At 37.6% G+C, this 12,850-nt stretch overlaps 1 protein-coding gene across 2 annotated transcripts in view; it reads left to right on the top strand.

Moving 5' to 3' along the window:
- Positions 1-12,850, top strand: part of LOC107091972 (plexin-A1-like) — a 312,667-nt gene that overhangs the window by 257,732 nt on the left and 42,085 nt on the right. For both annotated transcript variants that reach the window (XM_015386230.1, XM_015386229.1), the window contains exon 19: positions 5,817-6,051. In XM_015386230.1, the coding sequence (XP_015241716.1) occupies positions 5,817-6,051 (235 nt within the window). The remainder of the gene's footprint in view (positions 1-5,816; positions 6,052-12,850) is intronic.

Raw genomic sequence — 12,850 nt, 5'->3', positions numbered from 1 at the left:
AAGCCCACTGCTCTAATTAAGCCATAGAAAAGATTTAAAAAATCAGAATCGGTCAGTTCAGGTGTCTCATAAAATATGTGAATCAGGAAATTGTCTATATACCAAGCTGAACGATTGTTGTTCTCTACTTCAAAAAATGCTGATATTTAATTGGCTACCCGTGCAACATCTCCAGCTTAAAGTACATCCTGACGCTGTCCTTCAGCTTTACCTGCGTCTGGCTGTCTGCAATTCTGTGACCAAAAATCCCTGATTTACTTTGACTAAAGCAGACCTTCAGAGTCACCGAGTCGCTCCAGGAGCGTCTGCACCACAGAAGGTCAAACCTCATCCTGGCGACATGACACTTACTGTGAATTCATCTGGATTCTTTTTTTAAATATCCTAATAGCACACCCGGTCTGTCTGCACTTCCACAGCTTTTAAACTTATCACCGCTGTCCTTTCACAGTCATTTCACTATATCTTTATGACATTTACTCCATGCTAGCTACAGTCAATAAACCTAGAAAGCCACTGACAGCGCATCCGTGTAATTCAATATGATAGCTCTCAACAGAACCAGCCAGCTCCAAGGTGGATCTCTCGTGGAGTGCTTCACACATCCGCCACTTTTCCTTTTTTGAACGAAATGTCATGTTAAATATCGGAGAGATGCGATATGTTGGAAGTGCTTGTGGAGTTGGTCGTTCGTGTGACAATAGCCGTGGAAAAAAATAGAGCTGTCTGTTCCTATCTGCTCTTCTCTGTGTGTGTGTTTGTGTGTGCAGCTACATAACATGTGTTTATGGCTTGCCTGTGGTGTGTGTGTGTTAGAGCCGGCGCCTTTGTGAAGTATGTTGTGCAGGACACAGCTGCAGCAAAATCTTTATTCCCCGTACACAATGACCTACATACAGGGGACCCCAATGGGTGCTGATACATCCTGGCCCCAGGTTTGTGTCGTCGCTGTGTGTGTTGGTTTCTGTTGGTGCACTTTAAGAACCGCTCCATGCGTGTCTTTGTGTTTGCCCTCAGATGTTCAGCTGTGTGTTGGCAGCTGTGTGCCTCCCTTGAGTTTCTGAAGAAACTTGTTTGTTGTTTTGGCCTTCAGCTTTTTAAGTTCTTCTGCCAGTCCTTCAGTCTGTCAGTGAAATAAAAATAGACGAGGCACGGAAATATGTCACCAACTCCACGTTACTTTACCTTCTGCAAGATCTCAGTCAGATTATGTTTTATATAATTACTTTTCTCAAACACACAAGTGCCCTTATAATGCCTATTACCTTACCAATCCACTATGTAGGAAGTATGATATACACTGAAAAATCTAACAGAAAAGTTAGAAATATTCACTCTTATAAGTCTGATAGTCTTTTAAAAACTCAAAAATCCAACCCTTTTCTGAATGGTGAAGGCTCAATGCCTTAGTGCTACTGCACAAGGTCTCCCTTACAACAACAGTCTCAGGTAGTAATGCTGTTACTGAGTTGGCATATAATCTATGATTTTATTGAAAATTGGATAACTTTGCATTGGAAAAATCTCTGTAGGTATATCAAACTAAACAAGGACAAAATATACGTGTCTTTCTGCAGATAACAGGAAGGTTGAACAGACTTTTGAATCCTTTAAGGCAGTGGTAGATTACTCAGGACCAACTGTCTTCCATGTTTTCAGTGTTTCTCTGAAGAAGATGATAAAGTAGCGTTTTGCCTCCTTCAAAAATGATATGTGCTATTCNAAAACATAAGGTGGAATTGGCCAATGTGTCGGGGACAAGAAACAGAAAGTACGTAAGAAAGCTAACCTGCTATTGAGGAACTTTATTTGTGGAATATCTCTTCTGGCAGAGTTTAAATCCCCACTAATGCTGCCACAGACAATTGAAATCAGAGGTCTATGATACATCCAAAATCTTTCAGTTATAATCTTGTGCTTGTTCCTTGTGCAAGTTCCTCACTATCACAAATTATCAGGACAAAAGTATCTTACTGAAATAATCTTTTAATATATATATATATATATATATATATATATATATATATATATATATATACATAGAATAAACGTGAGAAGATCCCCTGAAAAGTAAAAAAAATAATAATAATAATTTTAAGACAATGTTTTTTTTCACCCAGCTGAGGTGTTTTACTATGTAAACAGAGATTTATTCCGGGCTTTTAGAGGTTTTATGCAGGCCAGCCCGCACAAACCATTCAGAAACCCCCACCCTGGACGAAGCCCCAACCAGGAGACAGAATGGACCATGACCAAGACAGGCCCTTCAAACCACCCCCGAACCACCACCATCACCCCAAGCAGCATACCCCACAGAACCAAAACCCCCGATGCCCCGCCAGGGCACCTGTCCCAGGGCAACACACCCCAGGGATCCCAGACCCCCGGACCAACCCAGCGGCAGCACAGCTACCAGGCCAGTAACCCACGTTCGTCGCCACCAAACCCCCCAAGACCACTGCAAGCGGCTGGCTTTACGCTGCATCCTAGCATCCTAAGCCCCGCCCTGATGGGGGCGGCCGCCCCCGGGGTCAGACTCACCATGCGTCCAGGATGCTACTATTTTTTTTACTTTTTCTTCAGTTGCCATTAATGTAAAAAATTTTAAACAGAATCCCCACATCTAAATAGATTTTTACTTCTAAGCAAATCTAAGCCAGAAATAAGGAGCGATCTTGTTTCTTTCAGGACATAGTTCATATCAACGCAGATAATTAGTTGCCTAATCCTAAAATCCAATTCTAATAGCCTTTTTCTATTACAAATTAAATTTGTAGTTATTGATTATATTGAGACTGATGTAACAGCTTCTCTACATCCCCTTTATTTTCCGGCTCTGTTAATGTCAACATGAAAGTGCTCTTACAAGAACTTCAAAGCTTATAATCACACTTAATTTGAATCGGTTATCAACCCCCTCGGGGGATAGCTTGATTTGATGGATTCCAGTGACACACTCTGCATATATAAATGCAGTTAGTCAGAAGGAAAAAAAAAACATCAGATGTGTTTGACTTTCCATAATTTCTACAGCTCCTTGGGGAGAGATTTAAATGCTGGTGATTACTTTGTTTGATTACTTACTTATATTGCATGTGCATATATGCAAAGCCTGCATGTGTGCGTATATCCTGAATCGGTCATCTTTTATGATGCCATTATGACATTAATGTCTCTGTCGTCCTGTTCTGCTTTACTTTATCCTTGTCCACATGCCCATCGTTCACATTTCGACTTAAATCAGTTAAAGTTGACAGTGATGCATGAGGACATTAACATGAAAATATCTAACCCAAATACGAAGCCTTCAAAGACATGGGCAGCTTCTGCAGCTAGAAAAGAACTGAGTGAGTTAACTTGTGAAATCTTCATTATCAAAGCCCTCTGAAGTTGTTCCCCCAAAGGCAGGAATTGAGAAGCTTTCCTACAAGAAATGTTCACAACAGTCGAACAGGTGATGTAAGCCTTCACAGCACAAGCCTGTCTCAGATCTGGCTGTTTAGTGCGAATACAGGAAAGATGAAAATTTAATGACCTTTGCTTTAGAGATCGGCTCGGCCAGTTTCTCTTTCATCATATCAACAACTTTTGATCCCTTCAGACTACCTTATCTGATCTCAAACAGGGGCTGATGCAGAAATTAACCGTGTTTTTCTCTCACTTTCCCAACAGATGGTGTTAGTTTAAAATCTCAAACTGGGGAGTGAAATATTTCTCCACAGAAATATCTTAATTACTTTGGTTTAGCAACCTTTGAGCAATGCAATAAACTCTTTGGTCAAACAGTTTATTTGGGCACCAGCTGAGGATAGGTTTTACTAAGTAGCTACGGTGAATCATAACAGTGTGCATGAGAACTAAACACACACTAATCAAGGAAATGAATGTCTGATTAATTCAAAACAAACTATTTGAAGGAGGGTAAGCTGGATTCAGAGCGTTGTCTTGGTATACAAATACTCAGACAATTATTCTGTCCATAAACAAGCTTCTGCTGTGATTCTGCTTTAATATTTGACCCCTCAGCTACTAGAGCTCATTTAAATCAGATGGTGTGCTAGGACAAAAATTACTTATAAGTAGCTTTGTGCCGATACCTGTCTGTGCAGTATTGACCGATACCGATACCATCTGTACCATCGGTGTATGTATAGATAAAGAACTGCATACTACTTGGATGTAAAATAATTGCCATCATGGCTTTGTCAAGCTGCTGCCTACCTTTGTGAAGGAGAAAAAAAACTAACACAAAGTTAATCCATTAGAACTTCTTATTGCCTACATGGAATGGGTGACAATAGTTGAATAAACTTTTGGCTCTCAAAATAGTTTCGGTGCCCTATTTGTTGGTACTCAGCCATACCAATACCACCATTTTAGTGCTGGATCGGGGCAAAATACTGGTATCGTTATCGATGCAACACTACTTATAACCATAATCCATGTGAGGGAACTCTGAGAAGCCCTAAGCTGACCTGCTTTTTCTGCCCATGATTAGCTTTAAAGGTATAGTGGAGGATGTTCATTTTCCAGATGGATCAAATATGTGGTCCATCTACTTTTTCAATCATTCTGGTGATATGTTTACATAAGGCCATCCTACATGCTCGACCTCATTTTCACTCACCGGTGGTGAGTCTGACATAGTGGAAAAATTTCAATTCTTCTTTTGGAAAGTAAGCTTGTATGAGCGATGCAAGCAGCAACTTTTAAACAGGGCGTGCACACGCTTAATAGGTGTTCCCTCTCAGGAGCATGTGCAGGGTTGTGCAGGTGAATTTCTTTTAAAGGGGCGGATCTTTTCAAAAATTTGTTAAAATTCTCCACTATACCTTTAATAAGTCAGTTAGGATTGTTTTTGCTTTTTTTAAGACGTAACTGTGTTCATTTTTTACTTCTATTTTTACATTTGAAGTAGAGTTTAAATATTTTTGGGTTTTTTCTTTAAAAAAACAACAACTATAAAATAACCCTTTGAAGCCTTTATACCATCCACAAACTACACCCTCAGCATAATAAAGACACCACCTTGCCAAACACTTATTTTAGTGATTTTGTGTTTGTGTTTCTTCAACTCCTCCACACTCTTCTTGTCTAATATCAGAAAGTTGAATTATGACCTCAGAGGTGATCTTCACAAGACATTTTGGCTGCAATTTCCAACTAATTTTGAAGCAGGATCTTTTTTTTGGACTTTGTGTTACATCATGTCACTCCATGGAAAATCAAACATGGAGTGAGAGGATATATTGCAAATTATTGACGTTCCAAAAGTTTTAAATTCATGGCAGCTTACAATCTGATGGATCCTTCCCTTGTTGGCCCATTTCTTTCCCCCTGAGGATGACAATTTTTGATGGATAAAACTGGGTGTTTTTACAATACAGAAACATCAGAAATGGTTTTGCTATGGAAAACCTTGTTTTTTTTTTTTTTTGAAGGACCTGACCTCAACTGTGTGAAAAAGTTTGGATCCACCTTTTGAAAGCAACAAGTTTAGAAGAACAAAGTGATTCATTCTATCAACCAAGTGGGCAAACATCTGCCAGCATTATGTTTGCAACCTTTAAAAACAGTTCTAAAGTATCAGTTGCTGTGTATGTATAGATCTGAGCTGTAAATTATTTGGGGGATTAAAGAAAAACAAAAAAAAACAAGTAAAAGCTGTCTACCAAGTTGTTTATAGATCTATTTGCAGTCTTTCCAGTCTCAAAAAGAAAGGTTTAAAGAGAAAATTAAACGCTCCAAAGTGATGTCTGTGCAAGAGTACGGACATTTATGTGTTAACCTTACCACGGCTTGTTTTTTTTGTTCAGATCCGGGCCGGTGGATTCGAATACTCACCAGGAACTCTTCACATCTACTCGGACAGTCTCCTCACCCTTCCTGCTATCATCGGCATTGGAGGGGGTGGGGGCCTGCTCCTCTTGGTGATTATCGCCGTCCTCATAGCCTACAAGAGGAAGTCGAGGGATGCGGACCGCACCCTGAAACGTCTGCAGCTCCAGATGGACAACCTCGAGTCACGAGTGGCCCTGGAGTGTAAAGAAGGTGGGCATTTCTTAAAGTACCTACCTTCTTTCAAAGATGATTCATTGACAGATATGTCGATTTATTTTGATAAGCCTTCCTTGTTGGAATGGAACTGGAAGGGAAAGTGCAAGATGTACAGTTTTAAAGGTATTTCTTTGAGCCTGAGTTTCAAAAGGTCGATTTACTGCTAGACACGGCATCACGTCGACAGACATATCGGCAGTGATTAGAATGAATGAATCTGCAGAGAGCTGGAGATGCAATCAATTCCCGTTGTATTCTATTATCATCACTAACAATAGAGTGTGTACAGGGTACGTTTGCTGAGGTAAAAGCATAAACTGTCAATGCAGAGTCATCGTAAAAACACTATTTATCTTCTGATTTACTATAAAACACAAGTATAAATAAACAACAGAGACTCGGCATGTTTAGTTTCAGTAATAGAAAAACAGAAATGTAGAAATAAAAGCAGACGGATCAAGTGCTGGAAAAGGGCCTGGCTGCATGCTGCTCGGTCACATTTTCAAATAGAAGTATTTTTATAGATTAGTTTGGAAAATGGAAATAATTTTAAACAAAAGTAGAGAAAAAAAAAGCAGCTTTTGTTTATTGAGTGAGCTCTACAGGCTGATCCTTTTTACAGAGGATACAAAGCATTTTTAAAGAGAGACTTTCTCTTAGGAAAAAACATGCAGTTGTATTGTTATTGTTATTTTGCAATGATTGATGCACATTTTCCTTACTCTTCTCTTTCTTCTTTTTTTTTTCCTTTTTCTGCACAAGTCTTTGAGAGCTTTAAGATCTCGGTCACAAATACCTAAATAAGATTTGGCAATCTAAGGATGTGAAAATCAGTCTAGCTTGCCATCTTATCTGTAAATTTTAAATCATAGATCTCCAGTATGAAGGAACCTCTCACATCGGGAGCACTTAAAAAATGCCCCACATGTTTGAAAGACATCACAGAATTTGATGTTCCAGAAAATTTATTTTGGCTACTTTTGCTGAGACCAACATTGCAGGAGACTTTTCTTTTTCTTATAAACATCATTTGTAGTAGGATAGAAAACTGTGAAATGAGCATTAGCTTTTCTATTACAAGTCTTAGATCATCACACAAATATTTATATCAAAGATAACCAGAGTAAACTACAAAAGACATTTGATTTTCTAAGAGGAAAGGACATTTTAACCAGCCTGGCTCTATGTGAAAAAGTAATCACACCTTACACCTAATTACTAATTGTGCCACAATGTTTGCCATTAACTGGCAACATATCTGGATGAATTTTGTTCTGCATCTCGTTGCAGAATAGCACTAATTTAGTCACTCTGGAGGATTTCCAGCATAGATACAATTAAAGTCACACTACAGCATCTCTGTAAGATTAAAGTCTTAAACTAGGGCGCTGAAATCCTTCATGTGGGGTTTCTTGAGCCACTTGAGGGTTCACTTGCTGGAGAATTTTATAATTCCATCACAGACTCTGAAGCAGCTCCACACCATTACACTACCAACACCATGCCTGTATGTTGGAGTGAAATAACTGCCATCTTGGACCTTCCTCATGTCCAACCACTTGTATTTCTGTCGGTTTTTTGTTGACCCTTAATGAATGAATGCCAGTTCCATTCCTTGTTTCTCTGAAAGTCTCACATCATTGTATTTTGCGTGAACAGTCTTTTTTACTTTATAAAACACATTTCAGCTGACCCTTCTGCCTCCAGCTGCCAGTCTGCATACAGCTCCATCCGAGCTCAACTCTTTCTGGCAGAATCAACTTAGACCTTGACTCAATCTAGTGATATCAGCAATGCTTAAGTGGTTCTTCTGCGTTCTTTCACCACTGCCTGTATGCATCATTGATGATGTATGGGAATAGCTTTCTATATCAAAGAAACACAGGCACGTTATATTCCTATAGCAAAAAGATCAAAATCCAGCTGATTTTAATAATATATGGCGTCCCTCCTGATAGTGTTTTAAGCCTAAATAGAACCTCAGCACTGGGTGCGATGAGCTGACATAAACAGATATGGCGCCATCTATTGGCAGTACTATTGCACAACTGAAGAGCCAGATGGGGACTATTGGCAGAGCTACTAGATAAGTCTCAGCCATGCTGTTATGCTTCAGAAAAAATGGACAGCTCAGAGAATAGGGCATAAAAGCATTGCTAACACAATTAGCATTGGAATCTACTGATGGGTTTCTCAACTTCTCAGCAACCACGGAATTTTTCTTGAGCTTAAACCCCAGATTTACTGTACTCCAACGTTCAGACTGTCTTCTCAGCACAGCTCCAGGTTTATGCGTCTTGGGATTAAATGTCTTTCTGCAGCTTTTTACACTTAATCCTGGACAAAATGTACAAACACTATGCCATCGGGACATTTTATTGTTTCATTAAAGTGTATTGAACCAGAGTGAGTTACTGCCACACAAGTTTCAAAAATGTCAAACAATCCAGGTTTTCTATAAGTAATGTTAAATTTGTTAAGTTTGCCAAAAAAAAAAAAACAAATGGAGGAGAAATTGTTTAGGGAGAAAACCCTTTTCTTTAGAACTGTAAATAATACATTTGACTAAGCTGTAATTACTTTTATATATATGCAGGGTTGACTGCATTTAATTTAGCTGGGGTTTGGGGACCACTTAGTTCTCCTTTAACAATGCATAATGCAAAAAAATTAGGGGTTATGGCTCAGATATAACGTACATAACAGATAAGGTAATGATTTCCACATCAACATAATACATAATTTTTCTGATGTTTTTATACAACCAAATGTGTCAGTGTTCAATCCATGCTACTGAATAAATTACTTAGAAAAGTTATATATAGAGGGGCAATAGATAAGAGGACCAATAGCCCTGCATCTGATTACCTTTTATAACAAAACTGTAGAAGGAATGATTGTAGGAGAGCTTTCTTTAGGATGCAAACATGGATTTACTGTAGGTGTTTACACTCAGGATAATGCAACAAGCACACTAGGCTGTGGTTAAAAGTGCTAATATGATCAAACCACCGTCTTGACACAGAGTCATAACTCTTACCAGCAGCCAGACATGTCAAACAAAAGCTGTCAGAAGGTTTGATTCAAAGCTATTTTCAGAGCAACACTTCCACATACCCTGTCAGAGGCGACATTTTACCAAGCATGTTCTGACCTTATTTTAGTGCTTCAGTTTGAGATGTCACATGTGAAAAACAAACAATGTATGAATCAACACCCAGTTTTGTGAAGGAGATGAAGCATGGCCTTATTCCCACCCCTCCTAAAGCACTCCGCCCCGCCTGCTGCACGCCCATCTGGCCCACAGAGAGGAAGAGGCGCGTGTGGGTGGGGTAGCAGATGAGGTGGGCGGCCCATGCATGTGATACCTAATAGTGAGCTACATGTGTGTGGGCTGTGCTCTAAAAATCGTCTGGGGAAAGAAATGAGAGGCTTGTTTCAGGCATCCATGAGAATCAGACATCACAACAAATCCCTTTATTTATAGTCCTCTTATTAACAAACATGGAGTAATGGAAAGATACCAATAAAAATACTATGGAAGCAATGGATGTTTAAATTATGGAAGGAAGGATCCACTTTCAGGTTTAGAAAATATTTGCTTGATTTCTTGAAATTCTGAGCTGATTTTTTTAGTGACCTAGATGATGGTTGGAGCAGGAAGTTAGAAATGACAGGATGACACAACTAGAAACACACACTCGCCTGCCAGAACGGGTCCCTGAGTGTATCAACAAAACAGAGCATGCTAACACAACTTGGCATAATCTTTAACTTTTCATGTTTCCAGCTTGAACTTTATTTTTTAATCGTTTAAAGTAGAGGGAAGGCTTATTTTACATGTTCTGGCATTGCATGGTATTGATTTAGACTCTTTATCTTTATCCAGCAAAGTTTGACCTGAACCTATTTCAGTATGCAGCAGCAATCCACTCATACATAGCTGTTAATGCCACCTTGTGAGACAGATTCCAATATTCTTTTTGAACAACCTTGGTTTTTTATGGATGCAATGTCTGCTGCTTCTCTTTGTAGTTAAATATTACAGTAGAAGTATAACACTGGCATTAAGTGAGACAGGGGAAGCATATAGTGCTTTAGATGTTAAGAATCACCTTAATCATTCATTGGAACTCTCTACATTACAATTTGTCCTCCTTATTTAACCCATTGAGTCAGGGAGCAGTGGGCTACCATTATGCAGCACCCAAAGAGAATCCTGGGAATAAGGGTTGTGCTCATGGACTAAAATCAGTATCTGGGATTCAAACCAGGGACTTCACAAAATGCAAGTCCCCTTCTCTATCAATTAGCAACATTTTTACTGTGACCTCTGACCCTTATGAAGAGTCCATGTTTTTTGTTGCTTTGGGTTGTTTAATTAATTTTTCATTCACTTCCTGCTTTTCCTCAAAGTACTAATTTTGTTTCATCAGTTGTTACAAATAACTAGAATAATAAATAATAAATAGAATTGCAAAAATGCAGTCCAGGAATTTAACAAAAAAAAAACACACAAAGGTTTTGCGAGTATTTAGCTCTTTTCTCATAGTTTTATTTTTTTTTATTATTATAATTTTTCACTTTACAGATTCTATATTTTCAGATTTTGTATTACAATTTCTTTTATATGTAGAATTTTTTAAATTATATTCTTTACAAATGCTTTATAGATCACATTCTCTTTACTTCTGGCAGCAGGCTTTCCTCTGGAGTGAGGTGTAAAGACGCTTGATCTTTTGAACTGTATGTATTAGAAGCCACATTTTATTGGTCAAGAGTGACCGCCTGTATTGGGCTTGAAGTTATCAGAATTTGATCTATAATAAATAATTTGCAAAGAATGCATTACATAATAGAACTAAAGTAAAGTGAATTTGTGAGAATAGCTCATCAATTTCACATCATTCTCAAATTTGTTTTTTCCCCATATTTACTTTTTATTCACTTGACATTTTTTTCTTTCCCTGCATCTTTTACTCCACATTTCTCTTCTGAATTTGTTCTAAAAAAACACTGTTTAGTTTTTCTCAGTTGTGTTCCAGCTTCAATATTTTCTCTCTGTCTGTAAAACCCTGATGTTGCTTTCCTTTTTTCTCTGCTCGTTTTCTTCCCTCCTCCTTTATCTTCTTAGTTTCCTCTCATTTCTCTCTTCTCTCTGGTGGACCAAACAGTCCAATAACAGCTGGAGGAAATTATGCATGAAAACTCATCCGTTGCTCTCTTTAATAATTATCCAGTCATGCAATTAATTGACTTTCCTTTTCAGGAACTTCGTTCTCTGTCTCTTGCCTCTGTCTTTTCTCTCCACCTGAGCTGTTGTTTTTTTGTTCGTTTCAGAGATTTTATAGCTCTCACTTCCATTTGTTCATTCTTTCATTTGTTTTTAGTTTGCTTCTATTGATGAATATTTTTTCTGAGATGGGTCTTCAACATTTTTGGTGTGCTGGAATAAAGAAATTTAAGTTAAAGGGTAAAAAGCATGCACTTGTTGCATTATACATGCATTGGGGAAATTTATCCTCAATATTTTATTTTTTAATTGACCATCAGAAACCTAAAACATTCATCCTCTTTGCAAAATTTCAGAGTCTAATTTTCACGATGTGTGCATTACAATTATTCTTTCTTAATATATTAACCCTTTAAAGCCTGATCCAAGAATAAAACAAAACAGAAAAATACTTTTTTGGGGGTTTGAAGTCCTTATTTGCCCTTTTAACAAAATATGTACAAAGAAAAAACAGAAATACATTTTTGATATCAATAATTTATTACTATGCGATAAGTCAAGATTATTTTTTGTGTATTCTTCTACTGGCTGTTATCAGGTATATCTGATTGTGTACAATAGGATTTTGAGCAAAGTTTTTACCATTCAATTATACAAAAGGTGTCAGATGCAAAATATTTCAGAAACCGTATGTATCAAATACGATACATTTGGCATTATAGGGTTAAACTTTTCCTCTGACTGAATTTGATCCTAATAAAATCTCCTTTCTTCTGCCTTCTCAGTCATTCTACCTCAGTTCAACTCACATTTTATTCCTGCTTGTTAGAACCTCATTAATGTTTTTCCCTCCAATATTTTATATCTCTGGAATAAAACTCGCTTAAAAACCAAATTCTACTTGAATAAATTAACCTTCTGGCCTCATCAATGGGCACCTAATATTATTTATCAAATCTAATATAAAATGTTTGCAAAAAATGTTGAAATATTAATAAAGCTGCTGGTGACATTCAAGTCCTGACTGCTTTTATTGTCAAATTTAAATGTTGAATGCCGTTTTATTTGGCTTTAACTGTTGAATAGCATCTTTTACTATAATGATCAGCTTGGCTGTAAACTGGATTGAAAGGTTAATAAGGATGAATTTGTAATGTCTGCTTTGTGTCCAGGTTTGTCCTCTGGCAGAACAAACCTAAATAGATCCTAATTTTTCTAAAAAGTCAAATTAAATACATTTTTCAACCCAGGATTCTTGTACTTCAACTCAATGTTACCTCAGAATTTGGGGTGTCGTATAAAAAATAAAAGTTCAGTAATTACATCTGATCAACATGTTAAATTTCCCAGTGTGTGCCAGTCAAGCATTGCTTGGTGAAGTAATAACGTACTTTGTCCCGTTTAGCTTAGATCCAGCTAAGATTTTTGTATGTTTTTTATTGCCTTTTATACAAATTACATCTTTTTGAGGCAGAAAATGCTCAAAGCTAGCTATAATAACATGGTGACTGTAAGAAAGAAGTGACTGAAGAATAATGTATGATTGAAAAATGATTTTCA

Source organism: Cyprinodon variegatus, unplaced genomic scaffold, assembly GCF_000732505.1.
Source record: "Cyprinodon variegatus isolate N-32 unplaced genomic scaffold, C_variegatus-1.0 Scaffold360, whole genome shotgun sequence".
Classification (NCBI taxonomy): domain Eukaryota; kingdom Metazoa; phylum Chordata; class Actinopteri; order Cyprinodontiformes; family Cyprinodontidae; genus Cyprinodon; species Cyprinodon variegatus.
This window is presented reverse-complemented; position numbering and strand designations above follow the sequence as displayed.